We start from the raw sequence: 17,110 nt of genomic DNA on the forward strand, positions 1-17,110 counted from the left end.
ATGTATAAGTATGTATATTGTGCGTGAGTGGACATATATGTATATACATGTGTATGTGGGCGGGTCGGGCCATTCTTTCGTCTGTTTCCTTGCGCGACCTCGCTAACGCGGGAGACAGCGGCAAAGCAAAATAAAAAAAAATATATATATATATGTATATATATATATATATATATATATATATATATATATATATATATATATAATTTTAATGAAACTATTTTTTGCCCTCATACTCTCAAGTCAGCGTGAAAAGAAACGTCAGCATTACTGTAGTCACATATCTTCAAAATTGTCATTTTACAGAGAAACGCCATTGGGAGCTGAATCTCGCAATATATATATATATATATATATATATATATATATATATATATATATATATATATATATATATTTTTTTTTTTTTTTTTCAAACTATTCGCTATTTCCCGCGTTAGCAAGGTAGCGTTAAGAACAGAGGACTGGGCCTCTGAGGGAATATCCTCACCTGGCCCCCTTCTCTGTTCCTTCTTTTGGAAAATTAAAAAAAAAAAAACGAGAGGGGAGGATTTCCAGCCCCCCGCTCACTCCCCTTTTAGTCGCCTTCTACGACACGCAGGGAATACGTGGGAAGTATTCTCTCTCCCCTATCCCCTAAATATATATATATATATATATATATATATATATATATATATATATATATATTGCTGTGTTTATGTTTGATACATGATTTACGCCTTAAACAGGCCTTAAACATACACAAATCCCCATTTTCTTAGAACTACTCGTTATTTATGGTATTTGTAAAGACACGAACGAAATAAGGTTTATCTGTTTTAATAACAATTTACAGGCTTATCATAAACCTTATGTACAAACATGAAAATATGTGAGCCACCAGTGGTGTTCCCGATCAACGCCGGGAAAGCATCCTATCACAGCATTGTCAACAATGATGGCCACAAACTCACTCAGCAATCATTCGTCACGCTTTAACGGTCTTAACACACATGAACTGCTCACTAGGGATGATGTGTTGCCACTGGCTGTCTATTGATATACAGTACAAAAGCTTCATGGAAAAAAATATTTGCTGTATGAAATGACTACTCACAAATGGTCAAGATTCATCAGTGAGAACTATGAACGGCGCCGGTATACTTAGTGGATTAAATATAGTTTTTTATGCGTATATTTAGAGTACTGGCACAAGAGGCCGGAAATTTGTACAACGTTGCAGAAGTGCGAGGCATTTTGCTGTGGTCCAAGAGCTAAGGGCGAGCGGCCGTGCCGGACACAACACGACAACTGGGAAAGCCAGGCCTGTCGTCTCCCCTGATACCTGACACAGGTGGGCGGGGTCAAGCGCCCAGGTACAAGAGTCAAAAGCGTCAGGCTTGGTGCCTCACACGGTGGACCTGGTGGGAGAGTGTGTGGGAGAGGTGCTAGAGCTGCGGGGTGGGGACGCCCGTCTGGCGATGTACTGGTGGTACAGCTTGTCATTCATCAGCATCATCTGCTTGCTAGGCTCGCTCCTAGTGTAGGAGTTGGTGCGGGATCGGGGCTGGGGGGTGGTTGGGGATAGCGGTGGCGTCCGGTTACCCTGGCTAAGAGGTGGAGTCCGGTTGCCCTGGCTGGACATGCTGGCTGTCCTCGATCTCTGGCCGTTGCCAAGAGGTAGCCGAGATCCTAGTCTTCTCTCGATCCACTTTAACATGGAGAGGACAGCATCTGTGGAAGGGAGGCGATGCGTGGCTGCAGTGCGCACGTTCTGACACGTGGTGACCCGGAAGGTCACAGCCATACCCTGCAGGGCTCGCATGGCGTCTTCGTCTGTCTTGTCGTCACCGGCAAAAACAGTCGACACCCGATCGCACCAGTCGAGGCCAAACAGTGTTCTGAGAATGTAAATGGCCGCACGACCCTTGTCCCAGGTCACGGGGGGCCTGGCCTCAAGTGCCCTGCGGGACTGATGGATGGTGATGCCGACATCCTTGAATATCTCTTGAGCTCGATCCATAACAGATGTTATTTTCTCTGACGGCACCTCCCTGTAGTGGAAGGTGATGCCAGTGCCCTTGTTCTCTATCCAGGCACCGTCCACACACACTTCCTCCAACCTCTGCTTGAGGGTCTCCAGTTTCACCTCATATTCATGAGGTACTGGATGCATGAACATGGTCCCATCTGGATGAAGGATCTCGAACCCGTGGTTTCCAGCGTATGTGATTCCTTCAATGTTGACCATTGACCTGACATCTGCCATAGACCGACCGGAGATAATGGCTATGTTGACGTCAGGCATGTGTGCCAAGCGTTCCAGTACACGTCGTGTCTCTGGAGGCATTTGGGCAAGGTCTGGATGAGGAGCAATGGGTGCCAGTGTGCCATCATAATCCATCAGCAGTGCCAGCCGTGAGGATTCTGTCACGTATGTGCCCAAAAACTCAGAAAAGTCTTCCTCTCTCATTGGAAGGAGGCGACCCGGTACTATAGACTTGTCAGCATCACTGAGGCAGTCTACCGTCTTAAGGAAGGACCTGAGCCAAAAGTCAACGTCGTGTTCCCGCTCACGGCGACGCAGCTGTTTCATGCGCATCTCACGCTCGTCCCTAGGCATGGTGAGCGCACGATAGATGGTATCAGCGAACTCGTTAGTCTCGTACGGATTGACATGAAGAGCCTCGTGCATCGAGGAGCCTGCCCCGGCGAATGGAGAAAGAATGAGAACCCCTGGCTCTCCCGTCTGGCAGGCTACGAACTCCTTAGCCACAAGGTTCATCCCATCCCTCAGTGGCGTCACAACGGCCACAGAAGAGTCGCGATAGAAGGCGGCCAGCTGGTCCTGCGAGACGCACCCGTAGATGTACCGGAGTGGAGACCAGTTAGGGGTAGAGAACTGGCCGTTGATGCGACCAATCAATTGGTCCAGCTCTTCCTTTAGCTCCTGGTATTCCTTCACGTCTGTACGTGATGGCACAGCCACCTGTAGGAAAGTCACACGCTCGATAAGTTCTGGGTGTTTCTGGAGTAGCATTTCAAAGGCTTTGATGCGATGCACGAGTCCCTTAGTGTAGTCCAGACGATCCACGCCCAACAGCAACTGTTCCTGAGGGTTGTTCTTCATTACCTGTGGCGCCCTCTCTGCCAGGTGGACGAAACGGTCGTAGGGGATACTAATGGGAAGGGGATTAATGGACACTGTCCTAGAGTTGTGTTCCACCAGCATCTGCTGACGGTCAACTCGGCAGCCAAGGCGACGCTGGCAACAGTCGATGAAGTTTAGACAATAATCTTCGATGTGGAAGCCGATGGAGTCACAGCCCAAGATACCTTGCAGCAACTCGTCGTCCCATGGAAAGAGCCGGACGATGTCCCAGGACGGGAAGGGAATATGGAGGAAGAATGCCATCTTGATGGGCAGGTTGAGTTCGTCGCACTTCTCCGGATGGTGTTAGCGGCCAGCATCATGTGGTAGTCATGGAGCCACACCAGAGGGACACTTCCAGGGTGAGTCTCGGACAATTGCTGTACCGCCTTCACCGTCAGCCGGGCGAACTCCGCGTTCACCTCCCGGTAAGCCTGAGACAAGACGCCGTACGGTATTAGTCTTCTTCCGCGAGACTCAACAAAATGTGGAGTAGTGACTCACCATATACACAGGTATTTCCATGATTATGAACCATATAATGTAAGTGTTCAATGAAAGCGGTAAGCTTACCTCCCACTTGTCAGCCTGGAAGACTGCCCGGTCGGGCAAGGAGTGGAAAAGCGGCCAGAAAGTAGCGTTGCAGCACCCATTATAGTAGTCATTGAACTGCTTCTTGGGAACTGTCACTGGGATTACCTGCAACCACAAAACCAATCGGTAATTTCTCGGTTTAATTTCACTTATAATCTTAACTAAAACCGCCTTTTACCAATTTATTTCCAAACACATTACGGCCAAGTGCTAAAGGTGGAAAAAGGATCCGGTAAAGACAGCACATGTATGGTATGAAGTCAATGTTATTTACAGGAAACATGTTTCATCAGGATATGGCACAGTGATACTGACCTGACTGCTCTTGAGGCCGGCTGTAGGTGTCTGGTCATTTGGATCAGCCTCGGGAATTTCCACATTATTGTCCTCAAGGTGAAGGCCGGACCAGCCTACCCACAGGCCCTGCGTCTCTACCACCACTGGTGCCACAGCCGTCACGAGGCCGCCCGCGCTGCAATAAGATTTAAACGGTTAGTAACGGTGTCATAATTTAGGACAAAACCCATTATAATCATCACAAAGTATCTCCAGCAAGGGGAGACAACGCTGAAATGCATACCCAGATAATACTCAATCTCGCCAGTGAAAAGACCAATTGAGTGGGCTAAGAATCCAAGAGACCTCCCATACCTTCAACGTGATAGTAATGCTCTCGTCCTAGCAGGACAGTCAGTGCACGAAGCACTCGCATGGGTAAGCTGAGCAGTTCTCGTTAGCAACGTCAGCTTAGTTTAAAGTGTTCAGTCAGTTTAAGAGTTTGCAAAGCTTGCTGCAAATGAACGCGTGTATCCCTGTGTTAGAATCATAAGTTAAATTTGTGGGTTACAGATCATGTCTACTCAAGCAGGACAACTCACTATTTGAGATGTGAGAAGTGGATGCATACGTCCCGAGCAGACAAAATTTATACGAATGAATTTAGATGTTTGCCACTAGGAAAATTTCTTGGAAACATTACGATACAGACTCGCGATGCCAATTGCTCCTTTATATCAAAACCTTCAAAATCATGTCCATATTCATCAGTTCTTGTTTTCCATTAGACTATGTACCTCCAATCTCTGCATATTTACTTCTTTATTCCTGTTTAAGTCTGTTCATATCACTCTTCCCTTAACGTTAGCATGCTTATTTAAACGTTGGCAACTCCCCTTTCGATCCTATAGTTGCTAATTCGTTGTGTTGTTAGGGCCTGTGTGCAACAGTTGCCAGTTTGTTCTGATGGGAGGGCTTGTTTGCTATAGTTGCCATTTTATTCCTTGTAACAGCAGTTAAGCCAGTGTAACCTTCTTCGTTTATGTAGTCCTTCTTATCATGGGAAATGTGTGTGGTTTATTACCTGCTTGTGTATTTAGAGGAAGGAAATAACACATGGTCGATTTCATTTCATAATACCAGCATTTTCCATACCTAACCGCTTTCATTTAATACCCGCTCCATGTCCACTGTTATGTTTTAGAAATGCTTTCTAACTTTATCTCTAACAGTTATACCGCTCACTTTTCTGTTTTGTAATCCCATCCGTTCATGGAAAAGATGTTATCATAAACCGTTACAAGGTTTTAAATCATTATGATGTGCTCCCTTATCATCCTTTCCTCCATTTTTTTTTCCTTAGTACAGACTCCAGTGACGGACAAAAGTCCTATTCGAGGCTGGTCATCAGCTGACGTATTGAGTCGTAAGGATGGAAAAAAAAGAAGATACGAGAAAAAGTATGCACCAGTTTTGGAGGGGGTGAGAAACCTGTCTTCTTAAAGTGCCATATCATGGTTACTGAGAAAGACAGGAGGGAAAAAGTTTTGGGAAATTTCGAGAGGGAGATGTGAAGAAATTGAACTTTGGAGGCATTAAACTCGGCCAGATTTCGTCTAACTCCGCCTGGTTTCGTCTGCCCCACTGATGCATCTTGTCCAGGTTTATTGAGGAAGCTGTGTCTGGACGAGATGCAGATCGAGTGAGAGGAGCAGTATTATTGAAGGACGTGGAGGAATGCAGGCAGTGTCGAACTGTCGGCATATAAGTATATTTTGGTTATTTAAAGAAAGGAAATCGATGATAGAAATAGAGAAAAAGTGTAGGAGACAGGACAGACCCATGAAGGACAGCGCTGTTGATACAGAAGGAAGAGGCTGATCCATCAATAACCAAGGAGATTTATCGGCCAAGAGAGGAAGGTAGATATGAGGGAGCGAGGAGAGGCAGGGAAACGAAAACAGGGGAGCTTAAGAGATGTGACCCCAATGCCACCTGTCAAAAGCTTTTGAAATATAGAGCAACTACGAAGGATTCCCCAGAAGCTTTCAGGGATGATGACCAGACATTCGTAAGACAGGAATGGATATCACCAGTGAATCTTGGTCTTACGGAAGCAATGCTTGTAATAAGTGAGGAAACTGTGAGATTCAAGAAGTCAGGATATGGGAGTTGAGAAGGAATTCAGACTTTGGAAATAGTAGATGTCAAAGCAACAGGACGATAACTGGAGGGGTTAGAACAGTCACCCTTGTCAGGGATGGGACGCACCAACGCGTTTCCAAGGACAAGCAAGCACAGGAGCTGGTAAAACTAGCCTGGTAATTACCTGCTAGTTAGTAAATACTAATGTAAATGTATGGGGCGAGTTATATATACTCGTGCGGCCTCGTGTGTGTGTGTGTGTGGCATCACACTCGTGCTAGCAAATCATTTTGTTGCATGTGGTATCCTCCTGTCAATGAATGCCGCATTTTGATTCTCTAAAAACGCGTGCGTTGGTAATATTTCCACGCTCGTCATTATTATGTGCACATGCATATATCTTCAAGCACATAAAAGCATCATATTGATGATATACCGTGTATGGAATCTATGCACCAGACTAGATCATGTTCATGCCTGTCTATTGTGCAATATATCTCGCCGCAAAGCTTTAGAATGTACAGGGTGTGTTTATGATTACCCACATCCCTGGTCGGTATGCTCCACCAGTGTGTAGAACGAAGGCTGTTAAAAGTGGTCTGTGACCCGCAGACTTTCCTCAATAACCTCAGGTGAACCCAAGCCATGCCCAACACACTGCATGAACTGCAAAAGGATGGAAATCACCTTGCTGAAGCACCATATGCTATTACGCAGCGTAGGATTTAATAAGATCCAAGTCAGCCACCCATGACAACTATCCGAACAAGAGCAGCTTCCGATACCGTTCGATGTTGTACGAGGCGAGTTATTCAAGCTTTATAATGTCAAAGTCACGGTCAACTTGTGAACTTGATAACAGGTGACTCAAAAGGAAAGAATGGAAAATTCTAGCACAGATACCTTACCAGGAGGGCTAACGTTAGCACGCTTGCTTGGTCGCCCCACTTATGAACAATTTCAATATCCATCAATATTTCTTACTACATTTGCATCTGCTCTGCTGACGTAACATGTATCACACACGATAAAACATCTCGATATTTATAAGTCATAAGATGAGGTCAACTCACCGGGCATCGTCTACCTGCCAGAAGACTACAACTACTTGTCCGTCCCACAACCCCTGCCTGACATGACGCAGGAATAACGGAACAACAAACCAGTGTTCTTGCAAGTTGATTCATCAAGTTGCAACCATTCTGACCCAATCGGCCAACCTCCATAACTTTGACAAGTGTAAACAATCAACCATATCATCAGCATGATGTGTCTCAATACTCACCATTGTTTTCTGATCAGCTGTCCAGTCTCGGGGTTAGTGCCGAGGCAGAAGGGAAGCCTGTTGGCCACCACCACCATTGGGGATGAAGAGTTGACCTTCATATTGTTCTCGTCTCACAGTCAATCACTTGCAACCCTTGTTCACTTGTTATATAGGGAAAAGTAAAATAGCTTGATAAAGGCTTGGACGTTCCTGAACGCGACGTCTCTCCACTTGCCCTTCTAGCTTGCTCGTCAGTTTCTTACTGAATGTGGCTTGGTTGCCGACCCTCTTATATACGAGTGCGCACGGATGTCCCCGGCCAATCACTGCAAACATGGGTTGTCGGACGGGGACTTCGTTATAAAAAAAAATCAAGATTTTGGAGGTGACTGTAGATCGTCACAATTACCTCGAGGACGAATGTTGTGCATCTGATGGTAGGGAGTGGATGAAGGGGGAAGCGGGAAGATGGTTGAGGAAAAAACTTTAATCAGTGAGAGAGTTAAGATAAAGGGTTGCTGTGAACACCGGGTGGGCATCAGCGGAGAGGGGCCACAACAACAACATTAGCCACACGTCGGTACCACCTCCAGAGAGTTTGTGGCAAATTCAAGCATGATATCATTTGGTTCACCTGTGACTACGTCTACGGAGTTCTGCACCTTTTATAGACACACACGCACACACACACACACACACACACACACACACGATAGATTGTTATCTATTACTGCAATCCGTATTAACTATACTGCTTTAGAATATATATATATATATATATATATATATATATATATATATATATATATATATATATATACATATATATATTGTGTGTGTCATTATTATTAGTTATTATTATTATTGATAATAGTAATAATAATAATATTATTATTATTATTATTATTATTATTATTATTATTATTATTATTATTATTATTATTATGATGATGATGATGATGATGATGATGATGATGATACAACCCCAGTACTCCTGCATCTTCAAGGTTGTGCTACATTCAGAAGCAGGGACAAGATGGACTCATTTTTCGTCAACTTAACGTGATACAGATACAAAGGTGACTTCCACGCAGTGTAACCTCAACAAGTCGGAGTCAGATAACTTATCTGTCGATATATATATATATATATATATATATATATATATATATATATATATATATCCTTTATATCCCTGGGATAGGGGAGAAAGAATACTTCCTACCTAATCCCTGCGTGTCGTAGAAGGCGACTAAAAGGGGAGGGAGCTGGGGGCTGGAAATCCTCCTTTCGCGTTTTTATTTTTCCAAAAGAAGGAACAGAGAAGGAGGCCAAGTGATGCTATTCCATCTATGGCTCAGTCCTATGTTTTTAACGCTACCTTGCTAACGCGGGAAATGGCAAATATGTATGAAAAAAGATGTATTTATGTCCTCGGGGAAATGAAACACGATAAGTTCCCAAGTGCACTTTCTTGTAATAAAATCACATCATCAGAAGATATACAAGAAAGAACTATAACAGTCAGTTGATATACAACGGCTAGGATTATTACACGAAAGTGCACCTGTGAACTTATCGTGTTTCATTTCCCCATGGACGTAAAGGAATATACCTGATCATGCGCTTACTTGTGATTTTTTTCTTTATCTTTTCCCCCCTTTTTGATCGCCGTTTCCCGGATGGGTGCATTTGAGACCAAAGATGGGCATGTCCGAAAGTATATCCGTGCTGACAGTTTTGTATAGACAAATCTAGAGCCTTGAGTGCTTAAGGAAGAGGTGGGAATCTTGGTAGTTAAATGCCTATCGACGATACGTCATGAGAGGCGGGTTGATTGTGTCATGAACGTGCTAATAAAGTTGTATTCGTTAGCGTAGTCTCAACGAGACGGCCGATCCTAGTGCACTGAAATCGTTGGGACGTCTGTATCGGATGAGCGAAGGAAGACATTAAGATATACGTCAGAAGTGGAGGGAGAAAAGGGCGGGGGGGTGGGGGCGGAAGCAGATAAGGAGATGGAAGGATGGAGTAAAGGAGGACTTGTAGTAGTGTCGGGGTCTGATCATTCCAGATGACGCGGTATGCGTTAGGCAGAATGAAGTGCGCTGATGTGGTATATGGGGGGCATGCACTGTCAGTGGACTGAGCCAGGGGAAATGGAAGTAGTAAAGTATAGAGTTAACCTGTAAGGCTTGGCTGTGGATAGCAGGCTTTGGTTTTACTGCAATATACGCGATACTTGATATATGTGTTTATGCTAGTAATTACATTATATGCCTTCTCGTAAAAATGTGAGCGGTATTTAAGTATTAAGATATTAGATGTCTTATAAGCACACACAAACACACTTGACGTTGATCTTGCTTCGTAACAACCCAGCTCTCAAGACCTATTTAAACCTTGTACTGTCCAGATGGTGTGCCGTGTAAAGTGCCTGTACATGTGCAGACAGTACGAGTACTTACCACGGTAGTACACAGGGACGGTATACCGTCAAAGGTACATGTTATGCTTCTCTTCTCATATCTACCTGAGGTTTGCGTCCGTCATTTCAGAGTGTCCGTACATGTCTTTTGCCTGTCAGCGACCGATGCTCGCACGTGTTAGGTGTGCCCCCATGACAGCCTCAGCACCGAGGTGCTACACTGCAGATCCTCCTGCCTGAGGTGATGCAACGTTGCCAAGGTGGCATCAGCCCGGCAACAGTCGCCCACCCGCCTGGTCTCGGTAGGCAACCGCTCCTACCTTCCGCCCACCGCCGCTCCTCCAGTGAGGGCGGCTGAAATACCCTGGTTGTACAGCTATTTCCCGCGTCAGCGAGGTAGCACCACGAGCTGACCAAGAACAGGCTTCATTTGCTCACATCCATTTTCTAGCTGTCTTGTGCAGTGCACCGAAACCACATCCAGGCCCCAGAGATCTTTCCATGGTTTACCCCGGCCGCTTCACATGCCTTGGTTCAGTCAGTTTTCAGAAAGCTTGTAAGTAAAGTGATAACCTTTTGTCAAGTTCTCGTCCTTTTAACAAGTTTTTTCTCTTATTTTTTGAGAAGAGAACAGCGTTCCAGCCGGGGCAGGAGGACGACACACACTTCCTCCACAGATTAACTAAACATTTTCCGTGTCAGCCGGTAGATGAGGCCCACACGGGGTAGTCTTTCACTCACCTGGTCTAGTATGACCTGTGGACGATAAGACTAGTAGTAGAATGCAACCATCAAAACGAAGACCAAGGAAGCACAAACTTACACTGACGTACACACTGTAAACACATATTACTGCAGTACCCGCCCGGCATCTTGGGTGATGTAGCAGCCACATGTAACCAGTGATGACCTGGGGTCGAACAGTCATACTCAAGGGGTTTAGGGTCAAGTAACACAGAGGCGCAGCCGGGGCAAGTTATCTTAGTGCATGGCTCCCATGGTTACCATTGCATTTATCCACCAGACCAACTCCAGAAATGGCGCTGTTATACAATAATGTCCCTGGCATTACCCATCGGTTTGAGTGGCTTCGCTGAGTCAGGAAAAGCCACTACAACCTTTAACTACGAAAGCTTTTTCTGCCTAACCACTGTGGTGGGTCACTGACCACATCCTGCACTCGCTTCACGGTCAAATGAATGTCTTTATAAGTCAAGGACATGACAAAAAACTTGTAAAACGCTAAATATACAGAGCCGTATTAAAATTATACATGCCGAGCCTTACAGAACACCTCGTGTGTCTTATAGAACGCCATTATACCAAGCCTTACGAGACTTCAGTATACCAAGCTTATCCTTGGGGAGATACACGAGACTGAGGGACGAGCTTGCTTCTCTGTCACCTGTCAACATAATCGATGTTGTAGAACTCTTGTCCATGTACTGGGGGATGGAACACGTCACAGTTTCCGTCATGAAGTTCCCAATATAACCCCCGTACGTACTTTACTTACGTGTAGTTGACGAAGATCATTATGCGGAGTGTGTGAGGCATTACATTACGAGCCTGCTGGCATGTCACATGTGCCAGAAGTAGGGAAGGAGTTACCACGTCTGCTTTTTTACCTTCACCACCAAACCTCTGGAACCTACCTCCTCTCATGCCTCTCGTAACAGCTTCAACCTGACCATATCTGATGAACGTTGTGTGCTTCCACCCAAACTTTTCGAGTATTTTTCGTGTGGTTTCCTTGTTCTCTGAGTATTAAGCCCGTTTAATTTTCCTTTTTATGACCTGCCTTTGACGTAGACTTGCGTCCCTGACTGGCGTCGAAAACACGAAAAAAAGTATATTGTGTTGGTACCAGCAAGTTGTTCTGAAGGGAAAGTTATGCCAGACTGACACCAGCGTCGTCGACAAAAACATTAGATTACCACCAGTGACAACTGATGTTTTCACGGGACGTCCTCCGCCAGCTGTGAAGAACAGGTTCTTCCCTCCTGCTGGTGCCCAGGTGGTGAGGTGATCCCCTCGGTAACACACGGGCAGCGCTTACCGTCGCAGCCCACCGGCAGAGGTCCACTTTGCTTGTTGATTCCGCGTCTCTGACTTGTACTCCATCCATCACCACGAATTTTGTTCGTTTGTACACTTTTAACTCCACCCCTCCCTCCCCCAACCAACCACAAAGAAAGAAAGAAAAACATTGACATAAGAGACTGTACTAACATAAGAGACTGTGTATTGACGTAAGAGAATGTGTACTGGTGTAAGAGAATGTGTACTGACGTAAGAGAATGTGTGTGTACTGACGTAAGAGACTGTTTACTAAGGTAAGAGAATGTGTGTACTGACGTAAGAGACTGTGTGCTGATGTAAGAGAATTGTGCTGACGTAAGAGACTGTGTGCTGACGTAAGAGAATGTGTGTGCTGACGTAAGAGACTGTGTCCGTCTGGAGTCCAGACTTGTGTGTGTGTGTGTGTGTGGGGGGGGGGGGGGAGTGGACTGGCCACAGTTACCGGCGTGGAAAGTGATTTTGTAACATCTGCCACAACCAGGTCCTCACCAGGGTTGTGGACATTACTTGTAGCGTGATAACCTGACCTGTGACCTGACCCATGGGTATGATAACCTGACCTGTGACCTGACCCTTGGGTATGATAACCTGACCTATGACCTGACCCTTGGGTATGATAACCTGACCTGTGACCAGACCCTTGGGTATGATAACCTGACCTGTGACCTGACCCTTGGGTATGATAACCTGACCTGTGACCTGACCCTTGGGTATGATAACCTGACCTGTGACCTGACCCTTGGGTATGATAACCTGACCTGTGACCTGACCCTTGGGTATGATAACGTGACCTGTGACCTGAACCTTGAGGTTCAAGTGAGAGGCCAGAGGATAATGATGGCCTTGAGAATGTTTGGCTGATGTGCTCCGCTGCAGCGCACGTGCACACTGACGACAACTTGCGATCCTTGGTCGTAAGCCATGCAGCACTGGTGACCTGTGTGGGACCTGGTGACGTGTGACATTCCCTGGAGACCTGCGTGGTGACCTGCTTCATCATATACATCACTGCAAGGCGGCAAGTCACCTGCACAAGAAAACGGGGAGACGAAGAGGAGAACCAGGATTGTGAATCCACATTGCCGGGTGAATATTGTTCACTTAGGAAGGCTCTTGCAGTGAAGGTAACCATAACAACCACGGTGAAGGTAACCATAACAACCACAGTGAAGGTAACCATAACAACCACGGTGAAGGTAACCATAACAACCACGGTGAAGGTAACCATAACAACCACAGTGAAGGTAACCAATAACAACCACAGTGAAGGTAACCAATAACAACCACAGTGAAGGTAACCATAACAACCACAGTGAAGGTAACCATAACAACCACGGTGAAGGTAACCATAACAACCATAGTGAAGGTAACCATAACCACAGTGAAGGTAACCATAACAACCACAGTGAAGGTAACCAATAACAACCACAGTGAAGGTAACCATAACAGGACATAAGACTGCAGGATATAGGTTGGGAAGGCGAGGGTGTTCTACTTTGGTCTGGTGGAACAAACATTGAACACGTTATTAAAGATTTCAAGAGTAGAAAACGTGTTTCGTATGTCTCTCTCTCTCTCTCTCTCTCTCTCTCTCTCTCTCTCTCTCTCTCTCTCTCTCTCTCTCTCCCATTTATACACAAACATGTTACCGTGTGTGAAAAGTCACCTTTGACAAGACAGTATTATTAGAATTACAGTCTCGTCAAAGTGCAATTCACTCCCAAGGAGTCCACTATTACCATGTTACTGGAGGTAGCGCAACCTTGGGCTGCCGGAGTCTCTGGAATGAACATAGGTAATACCACGACCTTTTGCTAGGAAGGGATCCTTTCTGTAATTGTAAATAGATACATATAGTGAAAAGTTCTTCGATGAGATTATATTCCTTGCGTTCAGTGGGAGCGCTATAACCTAATATTGAAGGGAGAGAGAGAGAGAGAGAGAGAGAGAGAGAGAGAGAGAGAGAGAGAGAGAGAGAGAGAGAGAGAGCGAGAGAGAGAGATCCCATACATGTTGACAGAATAAACGAAGAACCGGCTGAGTTCCACCCTTTACCGCTCTCTACGTGTCATGTGTAATGGACTGGAGACAGTACATACATACATACATACATGAGTGCTGTTGCCGGATAGGTCATCGTCCTCGCTGGCGGATTAATAAGTTGCCATTTGATATATTGTTACCCTTAACACCCTAAAATTATTCCATAATATTTCTTTATTAGTAAGATTACGTTTTCTTTTGAAAACATCATTACGGTAACTCAATACATTACAGTGTCTGTGAATGTACTGTAGTAATCTACGAAATATCTGCCATCATTAATGCCCACTTGATATCCACTCCCGAGTGTTGACTTTCAGCGCCCAGGAAATTTCCAGTGCTATGTCTAAAAGTTTATATGTGTATCAACATTATGAAATTTTTAGTCGGCCACTTTCCATTCGTAAAGTTACTACATCTGAAGATACAGTGTACCATGAAGTTTAGCTGGAAGACATACTCCAGTCATGTCCTCGAACAAACGTTTAGTTTGCATGACACTAAGCGACGTGGCAGGAGCCATCCACCTTTTGTGTTCAGTACTTCTTCTCTAACTCTAGAGAGTAAAGGTGCCTTGCATAAAAGAGACTGAAATCCAGTGGGCTTCAGTGCAGGCAGTTTTGCCCACATTTCAAGATTTAACAAGATGAGGAGCGTAGATGCAAAATCACGAACTATGTGGATACGTAGTGCCAGCTTTTTATCAACAAGAGGTAATGTTACTTTCAGTATCATTTGAAACTTTATCCTCGTAGCGTACTTGAAAAATAACATAGGTAGGGTCGCATATCACAAGGGTATTTACGTTGTTATATAAACAAAGACGCTGATATTTTGAAGCGCACGATATGGCAACAGGTGTCGGGAAACGTTGCGGCGGCGGCCATGATGTGATCACGTGGACACTAGAGGACGCACGCTCTCACCTCGTGCTACCAACACCAAACCCGATTACCTAAGCTTTGCTTTCTATAGCAGACACGCACTGACCACGTGATCTTCTAACCACTTACCCGACGACTTGTTAGCACCATTTCATGTGTGGTATTGCATATTGCCTGGGTAAGTTAATTACCTGTGTGTTTACTGCTCTTATATAAGGGTAGGTCAACTGGTGCCTAAAACGCGCCACGCCTAAAAGTTATTTTTAGCACATAGTGGACTGTGACACTGAAGACGATATATTTTTTCTCTTTCTCTTAGTTTTATCTCCGTCATGATGAGCCTTTGTGCATGCCGACAGTTATTACCGTATATTATCTGAAGGTGGTGCAACACGTGGCATCGTCGCTCTCCACCGGAGGTCCAGCAGTGATAACACTACTAGAAATTTCTTTTCTCGGGGCAGACCACCAGTCCTATCTAAATTTAGATAAGTGCAATCATGTATTTCCAAGAGCGTTATGCAATCATATGCTTGCGAAAACGTTCCACCGGAAGTTGCATTGTTGACGGCGATTTTAATTTGTTTATGCATCACAGTTGTAGTTTACGCTTCAAATTGTCTCTCAAGTATAGCTGGGCTGTGTGTGAGCTGGTGTCCTTAACGTGGTCTATGATGAGAGAATGGTAGTGGTGTATTCATCTGTTTTTCCATAATGGTTCGTAATGGTCAGGGTCAGGGCACGGACCACTGGTGGAAAACTTCCGCATCTTGTCCTCAATATGACAGGTGCTCCCTGCCCGAGCGTCATCCCTGGTGGGGCACCGTGTCAACCAGCTGGGTGTTTACCATCCTGCTGCTACTCAACCCCTCCACGCCAAACATGGCTCAGCCAATATCGTTGCGCACAGTATCTTTGTTAGTCACGACAAAATGTGGCAGTTTCCCCTCTGTGTTTACAACAATCGGAAACGATTATTGAACTGATTAAATACTGCAGGTTTCTTAAGAACACTGTAAATTGATCTAGCGACAGTGTTTCACTGGATGAGACGCCTTCAACGCTTATCCAGTCAATGTTATCAGTTTCCGGATGTTAACAAATACTATCAATGTAAATGCACCGTCTTTTAGGTACATTGTAATGTTTATAAATAACTTCCCCTCACAGACCTCTCTACTTATGCTGGTGTTTGATTTTTGTCGCAAAAACCGGCGGCTTTAGTGTGTACTTCTCCCGTGAAGGATGAAAGGTTAGCGTAACACTAGGGCGGCCGAGCACCCTACCTCGCACACATCCTCCCGAAACTTGCCGAGGCTTCGAGTGACGTAACGCATGTTTTGAGAACTTAGTGTTCACTACTGGGAAGTCAGGTCCAAACCCCATTCAGCCTCCTCTTGGGTTCAGTCAGGTACCTAGTGCGCGGACAATGACTGTACTCTCAGGTGATATATATATATATATATATATATATATATATATATATATATATATATATATATATATATATATATATATATATATATATATACACACACGAGTGTGTAGTTGTAAAGTGCGTGTAGATCTTTCCGCAGTTTAGGTTAAGTGTGGCTCGCACGTACGTACATACGTTACCCGTTCCACTGCATCAAAATGTTTTATGTTAATAGAAAACAGGTCGTGGATATTGTCTGGTGCATCTTACATGGCACCACAGGTGAAAGAGACGATGAACTGCGCGATCAAGACATTCCTCCTGACCTGACCTAATAAAACCAACCCTCAAACACCTAACCTCTGCAAAACCATTAGGGAAGAAAATCTCGATCGCGCTTTACGGTTTACAGTAAGGCGTGAAACGTGTTGTCTGTGTTGTTGTTTAACTAGGAATGTTAACTTACGCTAGAGAGATACGGTAACATTATCATATTCACCACAAACAGTCCCCACACCCCGTCCAGTCCAGATCAGAATTTCCCACCCCTGTTTCTCTTAACACTTCGTCATTGTCTTGAGGATGTGTCAATCTAGGAATTATAATGATCATACCAGGCTGCAGGTAAATAGACCGTGGTCAACAGTTGACCCCTTTAAGGACGATGGTACTAAGCATAAGTACGGTGGTCTGGTCTTTAACGGCCATGATGCACAAAGGTTGTACCGTCGTGCACATGGGAATAGTAGCCACTTATGTTGGACCATACATTTTCGTTCATGTAGTCACACTCATGTTTGCTGGATAGATGGACAGCAGTCCTTATCCTTCAGTGTATACG

General features: G+C 44.9%; 2 protein-coding genes across 2 annotated transcripts in view; one reads left to right on the forward strand and one right to left on the reverse strand.

The window, feature by feature from the left end:
- Alg3 (Alg3, alpha-1,3- mannosyltransferase) overlaps positions 1-17,110 on the forward strand; it is a 128,833-nt gene that overhangs the window by 3,116 nt on the left and 108,607 nt on the right. The gene's annotated exons all lie outside the window — the stretch shown is intronic.
- LOC139760381 (uncharacterized) lies at positions 807-7,675 on the reverse strand. The gene is given in 5 exon segments (XM_071683485.1): positions 807-3,432; positions 3,435-3,567; positions 3,707-3,832; positions 4,043-4,199; positions 7,434-7,675. Coding segments are annotated over 5 exon segments (2,559 nt in total). The 5' UTR covers positions 7,535-7,675; the 3' UTR covers positions 807-1,390.

The sequence above is a fragment of the Panulirus ornatus genome, chromosome 36 (genome assembly GCF_036320965.1).
Source record: "Panulirus ornatus isolate Po-2019 chromosome 36, ASM3632096v1, whole genome shotgun sequence".
In the NCBI taxonomy this organism is placed as follows: domain Eukaryota; kingdom Metazoa; phylum Arthropoda; class Malacostraca; order Decapoda; family Palinuridae; genus Panulirus; species Panulirus ornatus.